Source organism: Coregonus clupeaformis, chromosome 23, assembly GCF_020615455.1.
Source record: "Coregonus clupeaformis isolate EN_2021a chromosome 23, ASM2061545v1, whole genome shotgun sequence".
NCBI classification, from domain to species: Eukaryota; Metazoa; Chordata; class Actinopteri; order Salmoniformes; family Salmonidae; genus Coregonus; species Coregonus clupeaformis.
Window position 1 is genome coordinate 16,634,147 of NC_059214.1, and position 21,693 is coordinate 16,655,839.

The window sequence follows — 21,693 nt, forward strand, 5'->3', positions numbered from 1 at the left end:
AAATGTATGCACTCACTTAACTGTAAGTCGCTCTGGATAAGAGTGTCTGCTAAATGACAAAAATGTAAAAATGTAAAGCAAGTCTAAGAAGTGGTAGATCTGTGCTATGTGAGTTATTTCTATGCTTCCCGTTCTTAAGTTTAGTTTTGGAACATTCTACATTACCATGGAAATTATTGCATCACAATACCAGGCAGCTATTGCGAGTGTACCCATGAGTTTACCAGTCAAATAGGTTGTTATCAATAAAACATCACAATACAGTATAGAGTGTACAATTTGGCTGCTAGGGTGAAAGGAGACCCCCAGCTCCGCTAAAACCATTGACAAGTAGCTACGTGCCGCTTTCAAAGGATTGTTAAATAAATGTTATAACTATTTGGTTTTAAAATCATCACCTCTTGAAGAGCATAGTCAGAACTACACATTTCAGATTATTCCATGCAGAACAATTGCGCACATTTCTCTATCATCAGAGTTATGCAAGTATGACCTATTGCCAGGATTAGAGGTTCCAAGCCCATTTATTCATTGTTTGCTACAACACCTTTCTTGTTTCAGCAAGGGGCAAAAAAGTTTCATGTTGTTAAAAGTCCATGTTATCACAGAAACGGACTCAACCGCACGAATGCCTGGCCGTCCCGTCTTCAGTCAGCTGTTTGTCCCCCCCAAAAATATTAAAATAATAATATATATATTCTATTTTTTTAACGGTTAATGACGGTTATTCTTCATCCATAACCATTGGTTATATGTTAACCATGACGTCGGTTACACGATTATATGTAATTGTGCCAGCCATAGTGTTACATTTATATACAAAAGGTTATTATGACAGATCATCTTAGTTCTTTAATTTAATTCCAACCAAAGCCCACTCATTAACTGTCTTTTTGTGTCTATTGACTCTATAAATTCATTATACAGTGCATTCGGAAAGTTTTCAGACCCCTTGACTTTTTCCACATTTTGTTACGTTACAGCCTTTATTCTAAAAATGATTAAATTGCTTTTGTTCCTCATTAATCTACACACAATACCCCATAATGACTAAGCAAAAACAGGTTTTTACACTTTTTTCCATACCCTTTACTCAGTACTTTGTTGAAGCACCTTTGGCAGCGATTACAGCCTCAAGTCTTCTTGGGTATGATGCTACAAGCTTGGCACACCTGTATTTTGGGAGTTACTCACATTCCTCTCAAGCTCTGTCAGGTTGGATGGGGAGCGTCGCTTCACAGTTATTTTCAGGTCTCTCCAGAGATGTTAAATCGGGTTCAAGTCCGGGCTCTGGCTGGGCCACTAAAGGACATTCAGAGACTTGTCCCGAAGCCACTCCTGCGTTGTCTTGGCTGTGTGCTTAGGGTCATTGTCCTGTTGGAAGGTGAACCTTCGCCCCAGTCTGAGGTCCTGAGCGCTCTGGAGCAGGTTTTCATCAAGGATCTCTCTGTACTTTGCTCCGTTCATCTTTCCCCACAGCATGATGCTGCCACCACCATGCTTCACCGTAGGGATGGTGCCAGGTTTACTCCAGACGTGACACTTGGCATTCAGGCCAAAGAGTTCAATCTTGGTTTCATCAGACCAGAGAATCTTCGTTCTCATGGTCTGAGAGTCCTTTAGGTGCCTTTTGGCAAACTCCAAGCAGGCTATCATGTGCCTTTTACTGAGGAGTGGCTTCCGTCTGGCCACTCTACCATAAAAACCTTTTTTTGCTTTGCCATTATGGGGTATTGTGTGTAGATTGATGAGGAAAACATTTATTTAATCCATTTTAGAATAAGGCTGTAACGTAACAACATGTGGAAAAATCAAGGGGTCTGAATACTTTCCGAATGCACTGTACATCTCTCTTTCTCTGTAACTATTTAACACCCGTCAGATTTGCTTAATCCATGTTGAAGTGTATATGCTTGCCTAGGTCTCACCGAAGCTCAGTTAACTTTGCATTTATAATGCATCAAACTGATCATTTTTGTAGTTCTTGTTATTATTTAAGCCAATGCTTATAAAGTGTTTTCTTGCTACTTTCAGTCTGCTGTAAACATTTTCTCTTTGTCCAACAAACTTGACTTAATACTTTTTCTATTGCTTTTCAGCAGGGAGCGAGCAATGCTGAGAAGTTTGACTATGTAAGTAAACTCAAGTTTTTAATACCACATTTTGTGGTTTGTGGCAGCTGTTTGGAGTTGTATGGGGTATTTTGTGGTTGTTTTAGGTAATGTATGTTTCAAACTTTTTTGCTAACTGATTTAGCTTAGGTTTGTACTGTCTTGTGTTGAGAGACATATTGTCGTTGTTTTGTTTCCAGGTCATGAACTTCCTGAATAAGATGGCAGGAAACGAGTATGTAGGCTTCAGCAACGCCACGTAAGTAGAAAGTGGCACCCTATTCCCTACATAGTGCACTATGTGGGCCCTGGTCAAAAGTAATGCACTAAATAGGTAATAGGACGCCATTTCAGATGCAGCCCAATTGTCTGGCCTTCTTCTCCTTTCCGGACCCCTCTCCATTATTAATTATTGTTTACACTGCCGGCATGCCATTTATATGTGATGGCAAAGTCTTGAATATTAATGTTGTTTACAGAAGTGAATCACAGTAGGCTCATGATCTCATTTGGAAGAGGGTTTTTAATTATGACGGCAATGAAGGAATGTGGTGAAAGAAAACAAACACCAACTCACATGGGTGCAGACGCGCACACACACACACACTGTGGAACGTTAGCTCTTCTCACTGATGGGGTGTGTTGTGTTCTTTGTGACCCAGATTCCAGTCGGAGCGCGAGTCAGGAGACAGGAATTTCGCTATCGGCTACTACCTGAAAGAAAAGAAGGTCTGAGCCGTGATGCTATCTCTCCCTCTCATTCTGCCCTCTTTCCACTCCCTCTTCCCCTCCCCTTTCTCTTACTTGGCACTGTTTGCTGTTCCCATTCTACAATTCACTAAGTCGCTTTGTTCACAACTGGAGAGCTGCCATTTAGTCATTTAGCAGACACTCTTATCCAGAGCGACTTACAGTTAGTGCATTCATCTTAAGATACTGTAGCTAGGTGGGACAGCCACATATCTCAATCATAGTAAGTACATTTTTCTTTAAAGTAGCTGTCAGCAGAGTCGGTGCTAGTAGGGGAAAAGTATTTATTTATTTTGACTTAGGAGCTACTCTATCTTTCCCTAAATAAGGAGTAACTAAACTTAAGCCCCCCCTCTCTCTCTCTCTCTCTCTCTCTCTCTCTCTCTCTCTCTCTCTCTCTCCAATGTATAATCTAAGGTTGCTGAAATACAGAACAGCACACCAGTCATGTCAAAATATATTGCATGGATGTAATCTGTTCATTCATCATTCTCTATCTCTCTCTATGCAGTGTTTTCCTGAGGGGACAGACATGACGTCCATTCTGGATTTCTACTTCCAGGTACGTGCAAACAGACAGCCCACAACAACTACACACTGCCAGTGGAGGGAGAAATGGGGAGGAAGGACTTATTGTAATGGTTGTATTTTCGAAGCCCCCTCCTCTCCCCCTCTCTCTTTCTGGGTCTGGTGACTGTGACTTTGCTCATGTGCTTCTCTGGCTAAGGGGGGAAATGTGTGCAATGGGATAGCTGTGTTGATGTCACATCCCTTTGGGTGTTGACAGCCTTCCTCTCTGGTGTCACTCTGGTGCTGGCAGCCCACTGACGGATAGGCTCCGGTCATGCTGGTCATTTGGTAATGTTTGCCTTGGCCCACTGAGAACTCACATAACCTGGAGCCTTTCCTAAAACCATAGAAGGACAAGAGAGAGGAGTCGTTGTAGTGGGTACATTATACTCTATGCATTTATGCAAAATGTACTTTGATTATAGTATAGTTTTTTCATTCTCTATGCATACACTCTATTTTGATTATACTGTAGTACGTTTTCACCCAGAGTGGGGGCAATATTGTTACAGGAGAAGAATTGAGTATGTAATGCCCTAGACTCACGTTTGACTGTCATATATTTATTCTGTGTGTATGTGTGTGTTATATTCATTTATTTATGTCACTATGACTGTTTGGCTTGATCTTCATTTGTGTTGTAACTGTCTGTGTCCCTCCAGCTATGCTCCATCGAAGTGACCTGTGAGAGCGCCAGCGTCATGGCGGCCACCTTGGCCAACGGCGGCTTCTGTCCAATCACGGGCGAGCGCGTGCTGAGCCCGGAGGCAGTGCGTGACACACTGAGCCTCATGCACTCCTGCGGCATGTATGACTTCTCTGGCCAGTTCGCCTTCCACGTGAGTATACTGTACCTCGCCATATTCCACAGTGGCTATTCCTTGTCTCCCATCCTTTATCTGCTCTGACAAAAATAACTTTAACTTGGCCTGTGTTTTCAGAAAAGTGCAGATGGAAGAGAGTAGACAAGAAAAGGAAGCCATTTTACACTATTCAAATCAAATCAAACTGTATTTGTCACATGCACCGAATACAACAGGTGTAGACCTTTACGTGAAATGCTTACTTACAAGCCCTTAACCAACAAGGCATTTTTAACTAAATTCAGTTAAGAAAATATTTTTCTAAATAATCTAAAGTGAAAAATAGTAAAAATAACAATAACGAGGCTATATACAGGGGGTACCGGTACCGAGTCAATGTGCGGGGGTACAGGTTAGTCAAGGTAATTTGTACATAGGGGTAGGGGTATTGAGATGCACCCAGAGTGTCAGACCACCACATTGACTTTTGTGGTCTAGTCAAAGCACAGCTTATTATGCCCAATATTGCCACTCTGACAGATTCTGCCTTTTCCTTCCCCCTCCTGCCCAATACGGCCCTTTTCAGTCCCATCCAGCCGGTCTCTGCCCCACAATGTCCCCAATTGCCCTCCACTGGGCTCCAGTCCCTCCAGTCGCTGTCCTTGCCAGAACAAACCAGGCCAATGGTCTACCAATAGCCCCCATGGAGGATTATCCAATCAGATGTTACGCGATTATCCAGTCAAGTATTCCCACGCAAAATAGAGACACGTGATCGTATACAAATGTAAACAAGGTTTGAAATGATTATGTTTTAGTCAAATATTATATCTGTTTGGGCTTCTTGCGGTCAATTTGCAATCTACAAATTATTTGTAATTATGTTCCGGCCCCCAGACCATCCGCTCAAGAAAAAATCTGCCCTGCGGCTGAATCTAGTTGATGATCCCTGCTGTAGGTCCTATGCTTTCTTTCATTGCTTTCACTCTGTGTGTCTGTCTCTCACTCACTCTTAGTGTATATAAAGCCCTGGGCCTGTATTCACCACGAGTCTCAGAGTAGAAGTGCTGATATTGGATCAGTTTTGTCTTAGATCATAATTAATAAGATTATATGGACAAAGGGGAGCTGATCCTAGATAAGGAACTTTTTACATTTTGGGCCCTGATGTCCACAGAGTTGTGGGTAACCTCTCCCTGTGTCTTTGTGTCTCTAGGTGGGCTTGCCAGCCAAGTCGGGCGTGGCAGGGGGCATCCTACTGGTGGTGCCCAACGTCATGGGCATCATGTGCTGGTCTCCTCCACTGGACAAGCTGGGCAACAGTGTCCGAGGCATTCAGTTCTGCACGGTACGGGGACACACTGACACCTGCGAATACACATGCACTCAATCCCCCCCCCACACATATTACCACTACCACCCTCACACATGATCATATTTCTGCATCTTATTATCTCTCGCCCTCTCTCCTCTCCCGCTCTCTGAGCCATATTCTGAGCCGCCACGGCATATGAATCCTTCTACCATGAGAAATGAGCTCTTCTAGCCGAGCTACTCCTCCTAAAGCATCTGCGATTTACATACCTTTTGCTCTGACAAGGCCTCACAGACACATCTTATTTAGTGCATTGCCCGGCCCATTATAGCTTCTTGTCATCTCTTTCTTCTCCCCCCTAGTAATTTTTCTCTTCCCCGCCATGCATTATTCATTCATAGGTCACTGTCTGATTCCTTTATTTTGCTGCATCGCGGGGGAAGTGAGATGAATGCATACAGTTTGATTCAGAACCTAAGCTATTCTTCATTGTTCCTGCAGGGAAACTCATTGTGCAGCCAGGAGTACATAAGACACAGACACATAAAACAATTTCCCAAGTAATACTCTACTCTCTACTGTCTACTCTACTCAAACAAGTAAAAAAATAAAATTGGATGGATGCTATTTTCTGTTTGTGCCAACTAAGCTGGTTATGGAATTTCACCCAATTGTATGCTGTATGACTTATGTTGCATAACAAGATTTCTGAATGGTACATACTGTATGTAGATGTATGTTTACTTGTGATATCCCATAGTGAACTAGTAGGTGCTTTCTCATTGAGGCCCAGTCATTGCGGTGGGGTTTCATACAGGTACAGATACAGCTATGTGTTGTTCCAGCTATGAGCCGTAGAGAGAGGCCCCACGCCAGTCTGCTCCTTAATAACAAAGTGATGAATGAGTGATTTAGATCTCACGGCTAGAAAACAATGCCAGGAATCACTGTCAACATGATGTTGAAGAACACAATGTTCTTTAACACCATAACTGCCATAGGCCAACGGCCAGTGACGTTTGATTTTGTAAATAAAATAAATTGGACCCCTAAAAAAAGCTACCTCCTGCTCCTTCCCTGATTTTTACTTACAAAATGTTTGTATTTTTGCATTGCTCATTTCTCAGAATTTTTTAATCACAAACAGAAAATTATTTATAGCCTTTAACTGTTTTTTTCACACCTATTCCCAACTTAACCCGCCAAGACAATGCGCTGTAGGACGTTGGTACCCAGCCAGGCGCTAATGTGTCTCTCTCTCCTCACTGAATGAATGACAAATGGATGAATGGGTGATAATTGTGCACTTTACTTCAAAATTGAATTCAAATTAGGCCTAACTGAATGATAAGGAAGGTGAAGAGCTTGATTTAATTTAGAAAGACAATAGTGTAATGATGAGTTTGTGTTATGCCTATTTATCAGCTTTGGCGCTCATGTTTATAGCAAATAATTTGAATGCGCGCCTTGCGGGTTGATATATCATTCTCTTTTATGTTTTACTTTGTAAAAATAAGCTGTTACTGTTTTATTTACTATAACTCTATTACTAATCAAATGTATTGTAAGGGAAACGAAAACATGCTGTTGCAGTAGGCCTTTAGAATAATGCAAAACATATCCCTAACTCTATCCGAATTGAGTAGCAAGGGGAAACAAACGATGCCAGTCAGCCTGCGCAGCCGGCCCATTGAAACTACACCGAAACTAATTTCACACATAATAAGAGTTATCCTAAAGACAAGATTAAATTGACAATAGTCTGAGTGACAATATTATCAGTTGTCAAATTGTACATGAAGAGATGGGCACAGCTTGGAATTGACAGATGCAGGGAAAGGAGTATCACTTTATCAAATCCTCCTTCAGTCACATGCAGGTAAATCGTTTTGATTTCTATATAGTATCAGAAAGGGCATATTCTGCAGTTTCTATGACACTTACCTTACCATACATATTTCCAAATAACATAATACTAGTACTAGTAACATAATAAACAAATAAAGAAAAATTAGACATTTTCTTATTACCACAATGTTTCTTTAGACCTGCCAAAACGAAATGATAACGATTTCTTTGTGATGGATTTAAATCTTGAACTAGTGTTTTTTCATTTTTATTTATAGACTAGGGTAACATAAGCTAATAAAAATGTTATTTGAAATAAGTTTTTTTGTATTCTAATATTACGACCTTCATAAACACAACCAAATTATTATTCTGCCGATAGCATATATGAAATGTATTTATTAGACTGTTAGAATGTTGATGCGTCATTGGCTGAAAGGAGGGTCCATCAAGGCTAGGTGTTCTCTAGCGGTTACTTATATGCTGAAAGGCCCGACGGTTCTAATGTTAACTCTACCTACTCGTGACCTGGCGTTGGTCTAGTGGCAATGGTTAGCGTCACCGCCTTCAGCATATGACATAATAATATGCCATAATTTATCCAAAGCGACTTACAGTCATGCGTGCATACATTTTTGTGTATGGGTGGTCCCGGGGATCGAACCCACTACCTTGGCGTTACAAGCGTTACAAGCGCCGTGCTCTACCAGCTGAGCTACAGAGGACCACATGTACGACAATGTCCGCGTGGGATCGAATCCCAGTCCCACCGCTATTCTGATACACGCTTGAGTTTAGATTTCTTTCTGTTTCTTTCTCTCTCTGTCTTGCTCGCTCGCTCTGTCTCTCTTTTTCTCTCTGTCTCTCACTCCTTCCGTCTGACCATGACGCTCTCATTCTATGCGTTTCAGGACTTGGTGTCTCTCTTTAACTTCCACAACTATGACAACCTGAGGCACTTTGCCAAGAAGCACGATCCTCGCAGGGAGGGAGGCGACCAGAGGGTGAGTACACGCAGTCCCAACCATCCCCTCCACACACACCTTTACACAAGCACACACACGCACACAGACCCACCCCTCTTCCATTGTTACCACACCCTCCCAGAACAACAGAATGTGCCTGATATAATGGTGCTAAATTGTCTGTAGCCGAGTATCTAAGGGTTGCTAATGAGAGTTCCTAAAGAAAGATTGTTGCCCTAGTTATTTAGATAGCTACAGTACACTCTAATGTATTGACATTTGGATTATGTTTGTGGATGTTTGATAATTGTATATATATTTTGGGGAATTTACTTGTTAATCTGGTTTGCCCTTTTGGAGGGGATTGTCATTTAATTTAGTTTAATCTCAAGGTTTTCAGTAAGCTTTGGCATGCTTGGTAAAAAATAATAATAATTAAAGGTTAGGATTGATTTTGAAATATCCTTTCCTTTTGATCTAAAAATAGTGTTTTAATCAGAGTGTGTTTAGAGGCAAGGGGCATCTCTGTCAGAGCAAACCTGACACACACACATGCCAAACAGTCATAGACACAATAAAGAAAGGCCTACACACAGTCCATTACATAGTTACAAAACTTAACACATTACCAACCACGCATAGATAGTAAGTCAGTCAGACACACACACACACACACACACACACACACACACACACACACACACACACACACGTAGAGCAGCCGCACTCGTGGCATGTGCTGGCAGACCCGACTAATCTGTTATCCCATGTTGCTTGAAACAGCAGTTTACCTTCGGACCCATGGATTACGAGAGCCTTCAGCAAGAGCTAGCTCTCAAAGACTCTCTGTGGAAAAAGGTGGTGCCCACTGAGTGCCACGAGGACAGCTCCACCACTGTAGTCTATAGGATGGAGAGTGTCGGGGAGCGCAACTAGGACCCCCTCTCTCCTCCCACCTCCTGTCTCCTTTCTACGCCCATATATGACTTCATATATTTATATATATTATCAAGAGGATTATTTATTTCTATGAGGTTGTTTTTTTGTTTGGCGGATTGTAAAACATAATGTAATGTCACATTATGTACTGGTGATGAATGATAATTGATCCTACCTGAGTTACTCTACCTTTTTTTTTCTGTGTGTCCTTGTGTGTTTATGGGGGTCCTGCAGAGCCGAGGGAAGCCCTTCCGGCTGCCTGTCTAGAATGTCGGACTTTAGGGGCCTGAAGGGATTGCCTGGCTCAGATTAAGGCTTTGCATGTAGACTTGATTCGTCATTGCATGTGTACTTCAATATCTACTGACAGGTTTGAGGTCCTGAATCTGTCAAACATGCCAGTGTGGGTATTAGGCACAATGTAATGTGTTTGTTAACCAAAGCGAGGGAGGTTTTCTCAAACCAAAAGCCAAGGGAGGATGTGGAGTGTTGTGATTTGAAGTGTTTTGACACATAGAAATGTAATGTATCTCATGATATTTCTATGCGTTGACAGGCTCTTAAGGTTACTACAAGCTCAACTCAGTTGATCTACGTGCGTGCGTGCACATGGGTGAAGTGGGATTTTTGGAGTAGCGGACACCTTTTGGTAACAGGATATCCTTGCCGGTCCCACTCCCATTTTATATTTTGGTCTTACATTTCTTTGAAAACAAGGAAGAGTAGCCTTCCCTTGCTAATAGTAAGTAGCTAGCTGGCAGCCTGGCTATCTGGCTTTAGCCTGGCTAAAAACATAGCAGGCTAGCTAGTCTTTTTAGCTTCCCACATCTCCATGTGAAATAATCAGATTTATAATTTAGAAATAGGCCCTGGCAAATATTCTTATACTTGCTGGTGTAACCGAAAACATTATCCCAGTTTGATATGCTGTTTGTGTATTAATTCTCATATCAGTTAAAAATAGAACGTCAACATGTTTTGGTCATGGAGTAAAAAAAGCACATGGCTAGCTAGTTGGCTACAGCAGGTTCTACCATTTCACAATAGCCTGGAATCACTAGTTATTTTTTCTAAACAAAATACCTTTTGGGGTAGGTTCTTGTTTGGTTTACTTTTTGAACAGTCGCTGAGATTATATTTGGTTATCAATGCAAAATAGGCTACTTTGATGAATAGCCTATATAGCCTACATATCAGATCAAGGAACCAAGCAATAATACTGCCCCCACGGCTGCGGAGGTAATGATACTGCGTGTCTCTTCAGGTAGTAAAACAGTATGTGGAACTCCAGAGCGTATTACAAGGAGCTGCCCCTTTTGTGATGAAAAACGACATTGCAACACCGATATTTGCATCTGCGTAGAGCTTGTAGTAAGCTTTAGAAGAGCAAACTATGAGATTATAATAAGGCACTTATCAGGCGTGACACTGAGACTATATCAGTCGGACCATTCTAACTTGCATACAGGCCCTTTACCTTTCACATACCAGCAACGTTGTCAGTGTCAGCATCTCACACGAGTTGATTCTCAACTGCTGTTGAGTGGACCGTAGCTTTTCATCAAGGTCGTAAAAGGTGATGCATTCAACCCCCTTCTGTGTGTGTGTGTGTGTGTGTGTGTGTGTGTGTGTGTGTGTATTTGAGTGGTCCATGCACGTGTGTGTACCGTGTTGATCTAAGCTGTGACGCATGCCGAGGGGACATTGACCCTGGCTGTGACAGACAGACCGACAGACACCCCACAAGCCGTTAGTTTTCATGACATAGCCTAGTAGAATCCTGCTGGATCTATTCCATAGGCAGTTGCAGTATGTATATGTCAGATGGCATATCATGGTTATATAGGTCATACGTGTATATATATTGTACAAGTCAGTATACCATTGAGATAAAGTGTGATCACACATTGTTACCAATTATATTTAATCCGTATTATTACTGTCAATAACGCTTAGCTACCCTTAAAGTCAAAGGGTAAACCAGTTATCTTATCTATACTGTAGCTTAAGAATGCATCATATTTATTTCCATATGTACTGTATCTATAGTTTTGCCATAGACTGTATTGTTTGCCTGACATGCTGTGTGTGTGTGTGTGTGTGTGTGTGTGTGTGTGTGTGTGTGTGTGTGTTTTGGGGGATTGTTATCTTGCAGTAAGCTTGACGAAACTCAACAGCAGCTCAGAACGGCAAGGGAATCAACTTATTTCACAAACGTTCATAATTTGGCCACATTTGCACATGTCAGCCAAGGCCTTGGGTGTCCTGCTGCTGGGGTTGTTGTTTTTCTTTCAATGTTTTTATCCAATCATGCTTGAAACTGAACTGTTGAATGGGTATACGCTTCAGTAGCCCTATGTTACCCGTGAATGTGGTCTTCTTCTTGTGGGTCCATATAAGTCTATGGGGCCCATACCGGCCAAGGTTGGGGTCAATTTGAATTGAAGTCAATTCAGGAAGGGATTTAAATGTAAAATTCATAAATGGAAATATATATATATATATATATATATATATATATAGCTTCTCCCTTTGTTTGTTGACAAGTTACTGAACATAGATGACCTGTTTTCAATTATTTAATTGGAATGTATTAATTTAATTGGAATTCCTGAATTGACTGACTTGACTCCACCCTGTCCCATATACTTTTAGTTAGCTTTTAGCTTAATTTAGCATCAGAATTTTAGTTAAAATATCTATTTGTTGTTTTGTCATGTCTATATGCTTGGACTTCAGTTATAATTGTGATTTGGAACTAGAACTACTATTTCACTGAGGATGTTTGTTTTTTAAGTGTAGGCCTTTGAGATTTTGTCAGTCAGTGTGCGGTGCAAAGCTTTCACAAGCCTCTGTCACTGTGGAGGGAAGCTAGCCTAGCAGCTAACAGTAACCTGCTTGCTAATGCTAATTTACCCAATAATCAGTCCTGTTAAATTAATCCTATTTATTTGTACTGGAATTGTATCTTTTCTTTCTGCTACTTGTGTTTTCTGAAACACGTTTGAGTGGGTTTTCTACAGTCTTGCCCATGTTGACATAATATGGAGAATGCAGTGGCTGAAAGCCTGCAGGACTCACACGCCTCAACTATAGACGAGTTTCACTCACTACTGCAATTTGGAGTTAGGTTGACGTTAGAGGCTACAGGAGGAAGTTATGTGGCTTACTTGAACTCTAAGGGAATGTGAACCTTTCTACGTTCCAGCAAAATGTGACAAATAACCCCAATCAAATTTTACACACGTTTTTTTTAATGCCGTACCAGTATTTTCATTAAAATTTATGATTTTTATGATTTCACACCAACATGTTTGTAATGTTTCCGGCAATGTCATTATTTTACTATTTCTGTTTTTGTTTCAAATGGTCCTTCTGGCATGCATATTTTTGTATGATTTAATAAATGTGTTTGAATCCCACCTTGATATTTTAAAGTTCATTTTAGTGTGTTTTTTTTTCTTTCAGTTTTTCAGTTTTTTCTGTTTTCTGTGCCTTGGCGAAAACAACTATAGCCCTCCAAGTCTAAAATGCTATACACACCAGCAGTCTACAGTTTTAACTTATTGAGAGTGTATATCATTGCATTTAACATTAAAACTTCTCTTGAACTCTTCAGATCTTTACCGAATCTAACTGGAATGTTGATTTATCACTCTAACTCAAACTGGTTTTGGTGTCTTGGACAAAAAAGGGAGTTGCGTTATCCTCATAGTAAAGACACTGCCTCATGGTTTGGATGAAAACACTAGGTTTTTGTCTTGTTTTGGGGGGGAAAGCAATACTTAGCTCTACTGCTATCTGTATAGAGGCCTGTATTGCAAATACAAGCAAAGAGCTTCAGTAGTTGTAATGCTAGAAGTGTGTTGCAATGACAGGTGAAGTGCTTGTTGAAATCGTGTTGCCTTGCTGCCCCATGTTATAAACCAATAAAGTACTATAACCAATGAATACCTGTTTGTCAAATTACCACAACTGAAACTAAGTGTTTTACTGGTTAACAGGAGATTTTGTGATAGCACTTTATGATATTGTTTCCACTGGTATTCATTTACTAGGAAATTGTGTGGTATCAATTGGTACTTTTTTATACTTACTTTCAACACAATTGGTAATTTCGTATCTGGTTGGTACTAAAACGGTGCCTAGTGGTTTTAATGAATCCTAAACAATCTGCAACAATCAGTAATTTAAAGTTAACTAGTTGGTTATTATTGTGTAATTACCATTTTACCATATAAATCCCAAGTAAATACCTGGTCATGTCTGTGTGATAAATACTTTGAAAGTGCAGTTTCTGTGGCTAGGTTTGACTCTTCTGGTCACAGTTCAACCTGAGCAGGTAAAAGAGAGGTGAGGGGGTGGGTGATTTGGGGAGGGTTCTTGTGTGGTATGCAATGCACCCTTTCACCCCTGAGATCAGAGTTAATGGAACCAATCAGAAGAGACCCCCAGAATGCATTGTGCTTGATCTGTGTGAGTTTGGTCTGTATGCTCGCCCTCCGGTCATTGTTCTGAACCAGTTTGTACTTGGTGAGTTGAGTGAAGTCAAGTGTGCTCTCGTTGCTGGCAACTGTGTTCCTTGCTGTACTATGTCTGTCTGTATAGTATGGTTATTGTATTGTATTTCTGTTGTAGCCATTCTTTTTCAGCCTGTCAAGGAACATCCATCACACTCATAACAAACCTGATTGAAAAGTCACTTTCGGCTTCAGGGTGATAAGGGGGTAATAACTGTCAAAGTAGTTTTAAGTTATTTAGTAATAAGTCAAAAGTAGCCTCTTTTGAGCCAGTTCTGTTTTAATATGTTAAATTGTATACACTTTTGTATACATTGTAGCCATTTTTGTATGGGAATGTGCTGGACTACCCTTGACATGCTGTGCTCGCTTGTTGTGTGTTGCAGTGTGATCTCACCTACAGTGACCTGTGTCTGTGCAGGGCTGGGCTGACATAGGCCAGATTGGATTCAAACACACATTATAATACCTGTGTGGGGTAGATGTAGTCACGCAATTCTATTTCTATGGTGGTGGCAATTTTGGTCACACGCCAATGGTGTTATATTTCCCCTATTGGCACGATGCTCAGACGATAGGGCGTGTCTAAGTGACTCTTGACCTCTTAATGGTCAAAATAATCGGTCTGAAACACCTCCCTGGCCCCATATGAACAGTGTGGTTCAGATATTCTCTGCCTCACATTGGGTGTGTATACATTTGTGTTTATATCAAAACTAGCTTACATAGCCCATGTTTGTTGATGACGGTGGGTTAGAAAAGGTTGCTACCTTTTTGTGGTAAATAATGCAAGTGACTTCAATGGCTAATTTCTCTGAAAGGGGGAAAAAACATTAGATTCACAGGAACACATCACATAGGATGAAGAAGCAATACTTCAAGCCGCAGCGCCATACTACTTGTCAGACATAGAGAACTGATACTGTATTCTGGTTGTTGGGGTGGGATTTGTGTGCGGGGTCTGTGGCTGGCTTTTGACCATTTTATTGGATTCCTCATGTCTTACTCAATAGTAGGAAGAAGTTGGGTCCAAATCGAATGTTGGTTACTATATTTATTGAATATTATATGAATCCTATCAATTAAAAGGGCCAAAGTGGGTGCAATCAATTAGCTTAATTTCTCAGATCAAATTCCATTTTAAGAAAATGATGTTGCAGCAATGTACATTTTAGCTGCTTCTAACTACAGAAACGATTTCAGAACAATCTGAGACGATGGGTGTCATGGCTTGCTGAAATGACATGGAACGACTGCTTTGCTCGCTGCTGTTCTGTTCATTTCCGTATGTTCTACTGCTACCTCATTTCTTATGTTATTTTCTGATCTAACTAGTTATTGTCTGCTACTGAGTTGTGTGACACTGATCTGCTAAATGCCTGTGCTCTACTCTATTCTACTTTGTTCAGTTCTGCTAACTATGCTACTTACGGCTATGCTGAGTTTTTCCCTGCTTTATTCTGTTCTGATTGGTGTTCTACTGTGATGTGGAGCTCCTTTATATTCTGTTCTGTTTCGGGCAGTTGTGTCTCTGCATTCTGCAGCCTCATCAAAATGCATCTGAGATGTTACAGAAATACTGCACAACATCCTCCCCAAGCTAAAAAAAAACTAAATTGGTAATAACTCCATATTGCCATTAACTAATAATGCATTAATTGATTGTTTTACTGGTTTGTTGTGAATGTGAAGCAAGGGTTTTATGCTTTTGATACCCCAGCACTGTTTACTGTTTTTATTTTATTTTATTCACTCATTTAATTCACTCCAATACAGTTGAGTATCTAAAGCATCTAATTCCGATCCAAACAGTGGTTCACATAATTAGACTTTGAAGTTTTGATGCTCTACCCACTACCACCACCACCCAAATGGAAAAACAAGAGACAATTTACTGAAGGCAATGTCACTATGCCTTCAGTAATGTTTCAGCACCCTCTTGTGGTTGATTATCTGATTATATTAGAGAACGTTACTGCAGACCCATAGCCTGCAATGCAGCAGAAAAGCCACACATAGTCTGCTAAAGCTTCAAGTTAGTAAACGGACCACAAGATAATTATTTCTCCAATCAACTCTTTAGAAAACACTGCCAGAATCCAACCATAGTATCTGGTCTGTAGTCAAAGCTGGTAGCTCCTCAAACATGACTCAAGGCTCCTTAAGAAGTATTTTATTGACTGGGTGGCAGAATAGAGGACCTTGGCTAATAAAGCTGTCAATATCCCCTGTAGCCTACAGCTCGAGCCAGGACTCCGGTCACGGTTTGCCTGGGGCTGGAGTTTACTCACTCTTAACTCCTAAATCTTCTAATACAGGTAGCTTAGTGGTTTAGAGCATTGTGCCAGTAACCGAAAGGTTGCTGGTTCTAATCCCCGAGCCGACTAGGTAAAAAATCTGCCGATGTGCCCTTGAGCAAGGCACTTAACCCTAATTGCTCCTGTAAGTCGCTCTGGATAAGAGCGTCTGCTAAATGACTAAAATGTAATACACTCACTACTAGCTATTGGTCTTACTAACTGCTCACAGTGGTCTCACTGCACACAAATGGTTAGTAGAACATTTTTTTAATTGATATTTTTTGGGATGATATTTTGACAACAATAAAGTCAACAGGTCATATGATAGTTTTTAATGTGTTATTATACGGCTAATGATATAGGATGTAGCCTTTTTTCATGCTGCAATTTTTCTCAAGACTGAATAGATGCTATTCAGTCAAAGTCATTGAGAGATGCTTAGACATTATTATAAGGGGTTAATAAGTACTTCTGGCAAGTCTTACAATGCATAACATTCTACATAATTAAAGTAATACTGCCATTGCTTTTGTAAGGAGTTGATTGGGATCTAGAAGTCCTGATTGATATGTTTGGCAGACTCCGCTTCTCTTTTAGCTGGTGAAGGACTGTGGTAGGGTACATATCCCCACACCCCCTGCCTGTGTGTGTTTGCCAGTTTCCACAAACTGCTTTCCTCTTTCTCTCCAGGTCAAGTCTGTCATCAATCTCCTGTTTGCCGCCTACACCGGAGACGTCTCAGCACTAAGGAGGTACAGTACGCAGCTCTCTTACACACAGATTACACACACTGACAAACACACATTGACACAAAATAAAAATGACTGTTTTTAAATTATGTTCAATTCATTATACTTGAGGAATTATACATTTGTTCCTAATGATCAATCTGCTTTTGTATCTCTGATTGACTTCTGTCTTCCGTCTCTGTGACACTGCTGACCTTTCTGTCTGTGTGTATGCAGGTTTGCCCTGTCCTCCATGGACATGGAGCAGAGGGACTATGACTCCAGGACGGCTCTACATGTGGCAGCAGCAGAAGGTGCGTCTCACAGCCTTCTTTTCCTGTCACACACAGGGACAGGTTGTGTGTGTATGTCTGGGTCCTCTGGGAGTGATTGGCAGACTCGGCCCCCTCTGTGTCGTAGGGGTTAATTTGCTGTCCCTCGGCAGCTGCACTGCGTAGTGTGTGACGTCTTTGCTGCAGTGTGTGAGAGAGGAAGTGCGTAGGAGTGTGTGTGTGTTTGTTTCTCACGTATCTCCGCCATCTGCTCTACTTTCAGGACATGCAGAGGTGGTGCGCTTCCTCTTGGAGGCGTGCAAGGTGAACCCTGTTCCCAGGGATAGGTAAGCCCACAGAAACTTTGTCTGTCTGTCTTGTGTGTGTGTTTAGGGTGGATGAGAGACAGTATCATATAGTTGAGTGAGAGTAAGCGTCTGCAATGTACAGTCTAGAATACAATGTACACGTTTGTACCCTTTCATTTTCACAACTGAAAACTCATGTTAGCTCCCAGAACTATGCCTTTGTAGGCCAGTCTAACCCCAGTCAGTCACGCTCATTATCTTCCCTGTAGGTGGGACAACACTCCAATGGAAGAGGCCTTGCACTTTGGCCATCACGACGTGGTCACCATCCTCCAGGACTATCAAAACAAGTACAACCCACAAGAGGCCCCCAAGAAGGTCAAGGAGACAACGGAGAACAACCTGGATGGCCTGCTGTAGTGTAGCCTTGCAAGCCAGCAGGCGGCGCCACACTGCTTTTATATCATCTGTACTATACTAGACTGCTGTTTTTGTGGTGGGATGCGCTTTTTGGAGTGACTTGTCGACTTTGTATGATAACAGTCTCGTATTTCTGAACTGTGTGTTTGATTGAACGTGTTTTTTTAAATATATTTTTTTATACTCCCTTGTTTTACCGTAAGCATTTTGCTTTACCTTTGTCATGCGCTTTGCACCTTTTGCGACTGTGTTGCTTATATTTGCTGTATCTTTCCTATCTCTTTCCTCTTCCTCCATTAGTCCTTTCCCTCACCAAGTATGTGTGGTGTGTGTGTTAGGGTCCCAAATCGAAGTGCACAATCTGATTGAATCTTTGTGACAATGGTGTACAATATAAAGTGATATTATTATAGATGTTCTCCTACATGTAAATTGTATATTTATGTACTGTTAAAAGTTAATTGATTTCATGATATCAAGGACCAATACTTACTGTAATTTAATGTAATAGATAATCTAGCAGTTTGGTCTTTTTCCTGGAGGGCCACAATGTCCATTAATCTAATGCCAAATCCGGCACTCTCTATGGAGTGATATGATGTTGAATCTGAAATCAAATGTATGTTGGCACTAATGTCACTCCATACCATTCTAGCTACAGTGATTCGTTAATGCCTGGTTGGACAGATGTTAAAATAAACGGTAGCTCCTAAGGACATGATGGGCCACCACTAGGGTAGAAGCACTATATGGTCCTGTAGCCTACTTAGTACTTCTGTAAACAAGTATAGGATGCCAGATGTTACCATGCTTCCACTAGTCCGGGTCAAACTTATCTTGACTTTTATCAACCCCACTGCATAGGAACTGTATGCCCTTCAGCTTTCATTTCAATTACATTTTTCTATACTTTACTTTTTTTGGGACGGGCACAAGCCCCTTATATATATTTGTATATTCTTTGTCTAGTGTTTTTTCTGTTATGATTTTCTCATTTATAACAATGGAATTGTACTTCCCTATAGCTAAATACTGTATGTTATGCGCACAACACAGGTAGTTGTCTGTTGTAGAGAGGAGGTAGCTAAATCAGGAACCACCGATAGAACAGGGGAGTATCTGTGGCCCATGATAAAACACTAGGCTGGCGTCACTTGTCTGATGCCATACAGATGACTTTCTATCAAACCAATACAACAGGACTGAAGCCTACATGTAAACCACCGTAGCACTTTTCTGAAAGTAGTAAAGGAGGAAACCAGTTGGACATGTTTGTGTAAAAGAGTGAGCTAACGTGTTAAGTACATTAACATATGGCAGTTGACATTTAATATAGTAAACAAATCCTCTTAGATGTCGTCATCTTTTATGAATAAGCTTGTGCCTGTGGCCAGGATCCAATTTTCCCACAGTAGTAGTTAAGATCAGCTGGTGTGTAAAGGACCATATAAAATCATCTAAATGAGGGTTATTCAGGATTGGAATTATGGCATAGTTAGCATAATAATCAGTTTAAGAAATGAATGGAAAGTCATGAATTACTTATTGTATTTGTATGTTATGCTTTGCTACTTGAATATGTACAGTAGTATTGTATCCTGTATTATTGACATGTACAAAAAACAGTTAGTTGATTTAGTGTGTCAGTTTTGTGGATAGCCCCTCATGAGGTCCAATATGAATGTCAAATCCATACAGTTGAGGAATGATGCACAGTATGACATGAGCGATACCAAATATATAACCACTGCAGTCAATTTACAACCTGTTTAAATTTTTCAATTGATTCATGTTAACACAGCATGAAGCAATACTGTACAATAGATCAAATCAACAGCAGTGGTAGGTCTTATGGGGAAAACACTATGTCGCATAAGAGCAGCTTAATTGACACAATGGAGAATAACCTTGACCAACGTTCTAATCCAGATAGATAATGAATACACAGATGGAATATCCGGTAGATTGGAAAACCCTGTCCTCTATGTACATAACATCTCCATCACTACTTGTTTGTCGCTGTAAGGCAACTTGACCAGTTTTCAGCAACTCCCCAGATCTGTGTGTCTGAGATGGTGACATTGTGTATAGAAACATTTCAAATGAAAGCCAAAGAATGAGAAAGATAACATGTTGCCACAGAAATTCAACCTCGTTCACCACTCCCCTTAGTCTGGGAAACACCAGACATGAACCCTCCAACCAATCACATCCGTAACACTGTCATACCTGTTCCTGTAAGTCACGGTTCACAAAATCGGACATTGGTTTTGTTATAACAATGCCTGTTGTAATGGATTGGTGGTTCAGTGAAGGGCAACCTTGCCTGAGACCTGATAACTTGTGTCAGCTGCCTAGGCTTTAGCTCAGAGGGCTAACAATCTTGTGGCTTGTGGGAGACCTGCGTTCGAACCCTTGTATATCATATGGACATATGGTTCAAGTCCGGTGTCACCAGTAGTTGCAGACCAGTCTAAAGTTCCAACTAAAGACAGTTCTGAATGTATTGCTGAATATGGATGTCCTTTTCTGTTCTTATTTTAAGGCATACTTGATGTGAAAATGTGCGATTTGCTCCTGGCAGTGGAATATATATACACACATATATTTATTTTAATAAACAAGGTTAAATAAAGCAAAGCTATTCAGGCATGTGTGAGCCCTCTTCTTTCTCCTTAAATTAAACAGTGAAGTCCAAACATTATTTATCATTCATTTCTATTGGGCACAAAATAATCTGAAACAACCAAAACAAACAGATGCATCCAACAAGTGTGTAGAGTCACAAACTTGGAATCATTCCGTGCTATGAATATAGAACCACATACTAAACTTGACTACTTAAATACACATAAGGGAATTTGTCACATTTACTTTTGGTTCCCTGAAATGGAGGGAATATGTACAAAAATAGTAATTTCTAAACGGTTCACCTGATATGGATGAAAATACCCTCAAATTAAAGCTAACAGTCTGCACTTTAATCTCATAGTCATTGTATAATTTCAAATGCAAAGTGCAGGAGTACAGAGCCAAAACAACAAAACATTTGTCAAATGTCCCAATACTTTTGAAGCTCACAGTATAACGGCTTAACCGTTTCACTTTATAAGTTATTACACACTACATATGCATTCACAAAATATTACCGTGTCCCACAAGTCACATAGAATGACATTCCTTATTACAAACAGCTGGATTTGAAGCCCCAAAATCTCATGCATGTACATTAAACGACAGACTCGGTATGTATACAGTTTTAGTTGTATTTACAAAGGAAACCCAACAAATGTCTTAAACTTAAATACCATCCTTTTTCTGGGATGTCTTCAGATCAGCTCGGGGGGTAACAAGTTTTTCCAAGGGCGCTGCCTGAAGAGGGCAGGTTAGTTTGGGAAGGCAGTGCACATCTGAAGAGAGAGGGACAAAATGAGAACTACCAGGATCAGGGAAAATAATGGGCTGCATCTCAAAAGTGGAATGCTGCACTTTTGTGATTGCATTAAGTGTGTACTGTCACATTGTAAAAATGCATGAATTATCCCTACCCTTGCATGAAAGGTTTGGAAATAAATGCTCCAGTTATGACACTCGTCCAGCTGATTAGCTGAAACCTACCACAGTATCAATTTCAGGGTTCATAATCGTGGTCAGTTCTCCGTACACTTCAGGACTCATGGGCAGCAGGGTATCCTGTAGTCTGGAGGGGTGGCTGAGGAGAAACCGAACCCAACCAACAGTGAGTGACACAACCAGGAGAAAATATAGACTTTAGACGTGAATAACTCAAATCAATAAAACTCAAGTCTAGCCGAAAACTAGAGGTAATTTGGCATTTACTGTA

The 21,693-nt window shown here is 40.7% G+C and overlaps 2 protein-coding genes across 10 annotated transcripts in view; one reads left to right on the forward strand and one right to left on the reverse strand.

The window, feature by feature from the left end:
- LOC121536666 (glutaminase kidney isoform, mitochondrial) overlaps positions 1–20,501 on the forward strand; it is a 60,339-nt gene extending 39,838 nt beyond the window's left edge. For 2 of the 7 annotated variants that reach the window (XM_041844080.2, XM_041844082.2), the window contains exons 8-18: positions 2,100–2,132; positions 2,312–2,370; positions 2,774–2,840; positions 3,373–3,423; positions 4,094–4,270; positions 5,451–5,582; positions 8,309–8,401; positions 16,812–16,873; positions 17,087–17,163; positions 17,405–17,468; positions 17,699–20,501. In XM_041844080.2, coding sequence (XP_041700014.1) covers positions 2,100–2,132; positions 2,312–2,370; positions 2,774–2,840; positions 3,373–3,423; positions 4,094–4,270; positions 5,451–5,582; positions 8,309–8,401; positions 16,812–16,873; positions 17,087–17,163; positions 17,405–17,468; positions 17,699–17,849 — 966 coding nt within the window. In that variant the 3' untranslated portion in view covers positions 17,850–20,501. Of the gene's footprint in view, positions 1–2,099; positions 2,133–2,311; positions 2,371–2,773; positions 2,841–3,372; positions 3,424–4,093; positions 4,271–5,450; positions 5,583–8,308; positions 8,402–9,145; positions 13,253–16,811; positions 16,874–17,086; positions 17,164–17,404; positions 17,469–17,698 lie in introns of those variants that run through there. The other 5 variants (XM_041844081.2, XM_041844083.2, XM_041844085.2 and 2 more) reach the window with 3 other exon arrangements.
- A 405-nt stretch (positions 20,502–20,906) lies between these two features.
- Positions 20,907–21,693, reverse strand: part of LOC121536664 (signal transducer and activator of transcription 1-alpha/beta) — a 32,377-nt gene continuing 31,590 nt past the window's right edge. For all 3 annotated transcript variants that reach the window (XM_041844079.2, XM_041844078.2, XM_045206549.1), the window contains 2 exons: positions 21,468–21,561; positions 20,907–21,259 (listed from right to left, as the gene is read on the reverse strand). In XM_041844079.2, the coding sequence (XP_041700013.1) occupies positions 21,236–21,259; positions 21,468–21,561 (118 nt within the window). In that variant the 3' untranslated portion in view covers positions 20,907–21,235. The remainder of the gene's footprint in view (positions 21,260–21,467; positions 21,562–21,693) is intronic.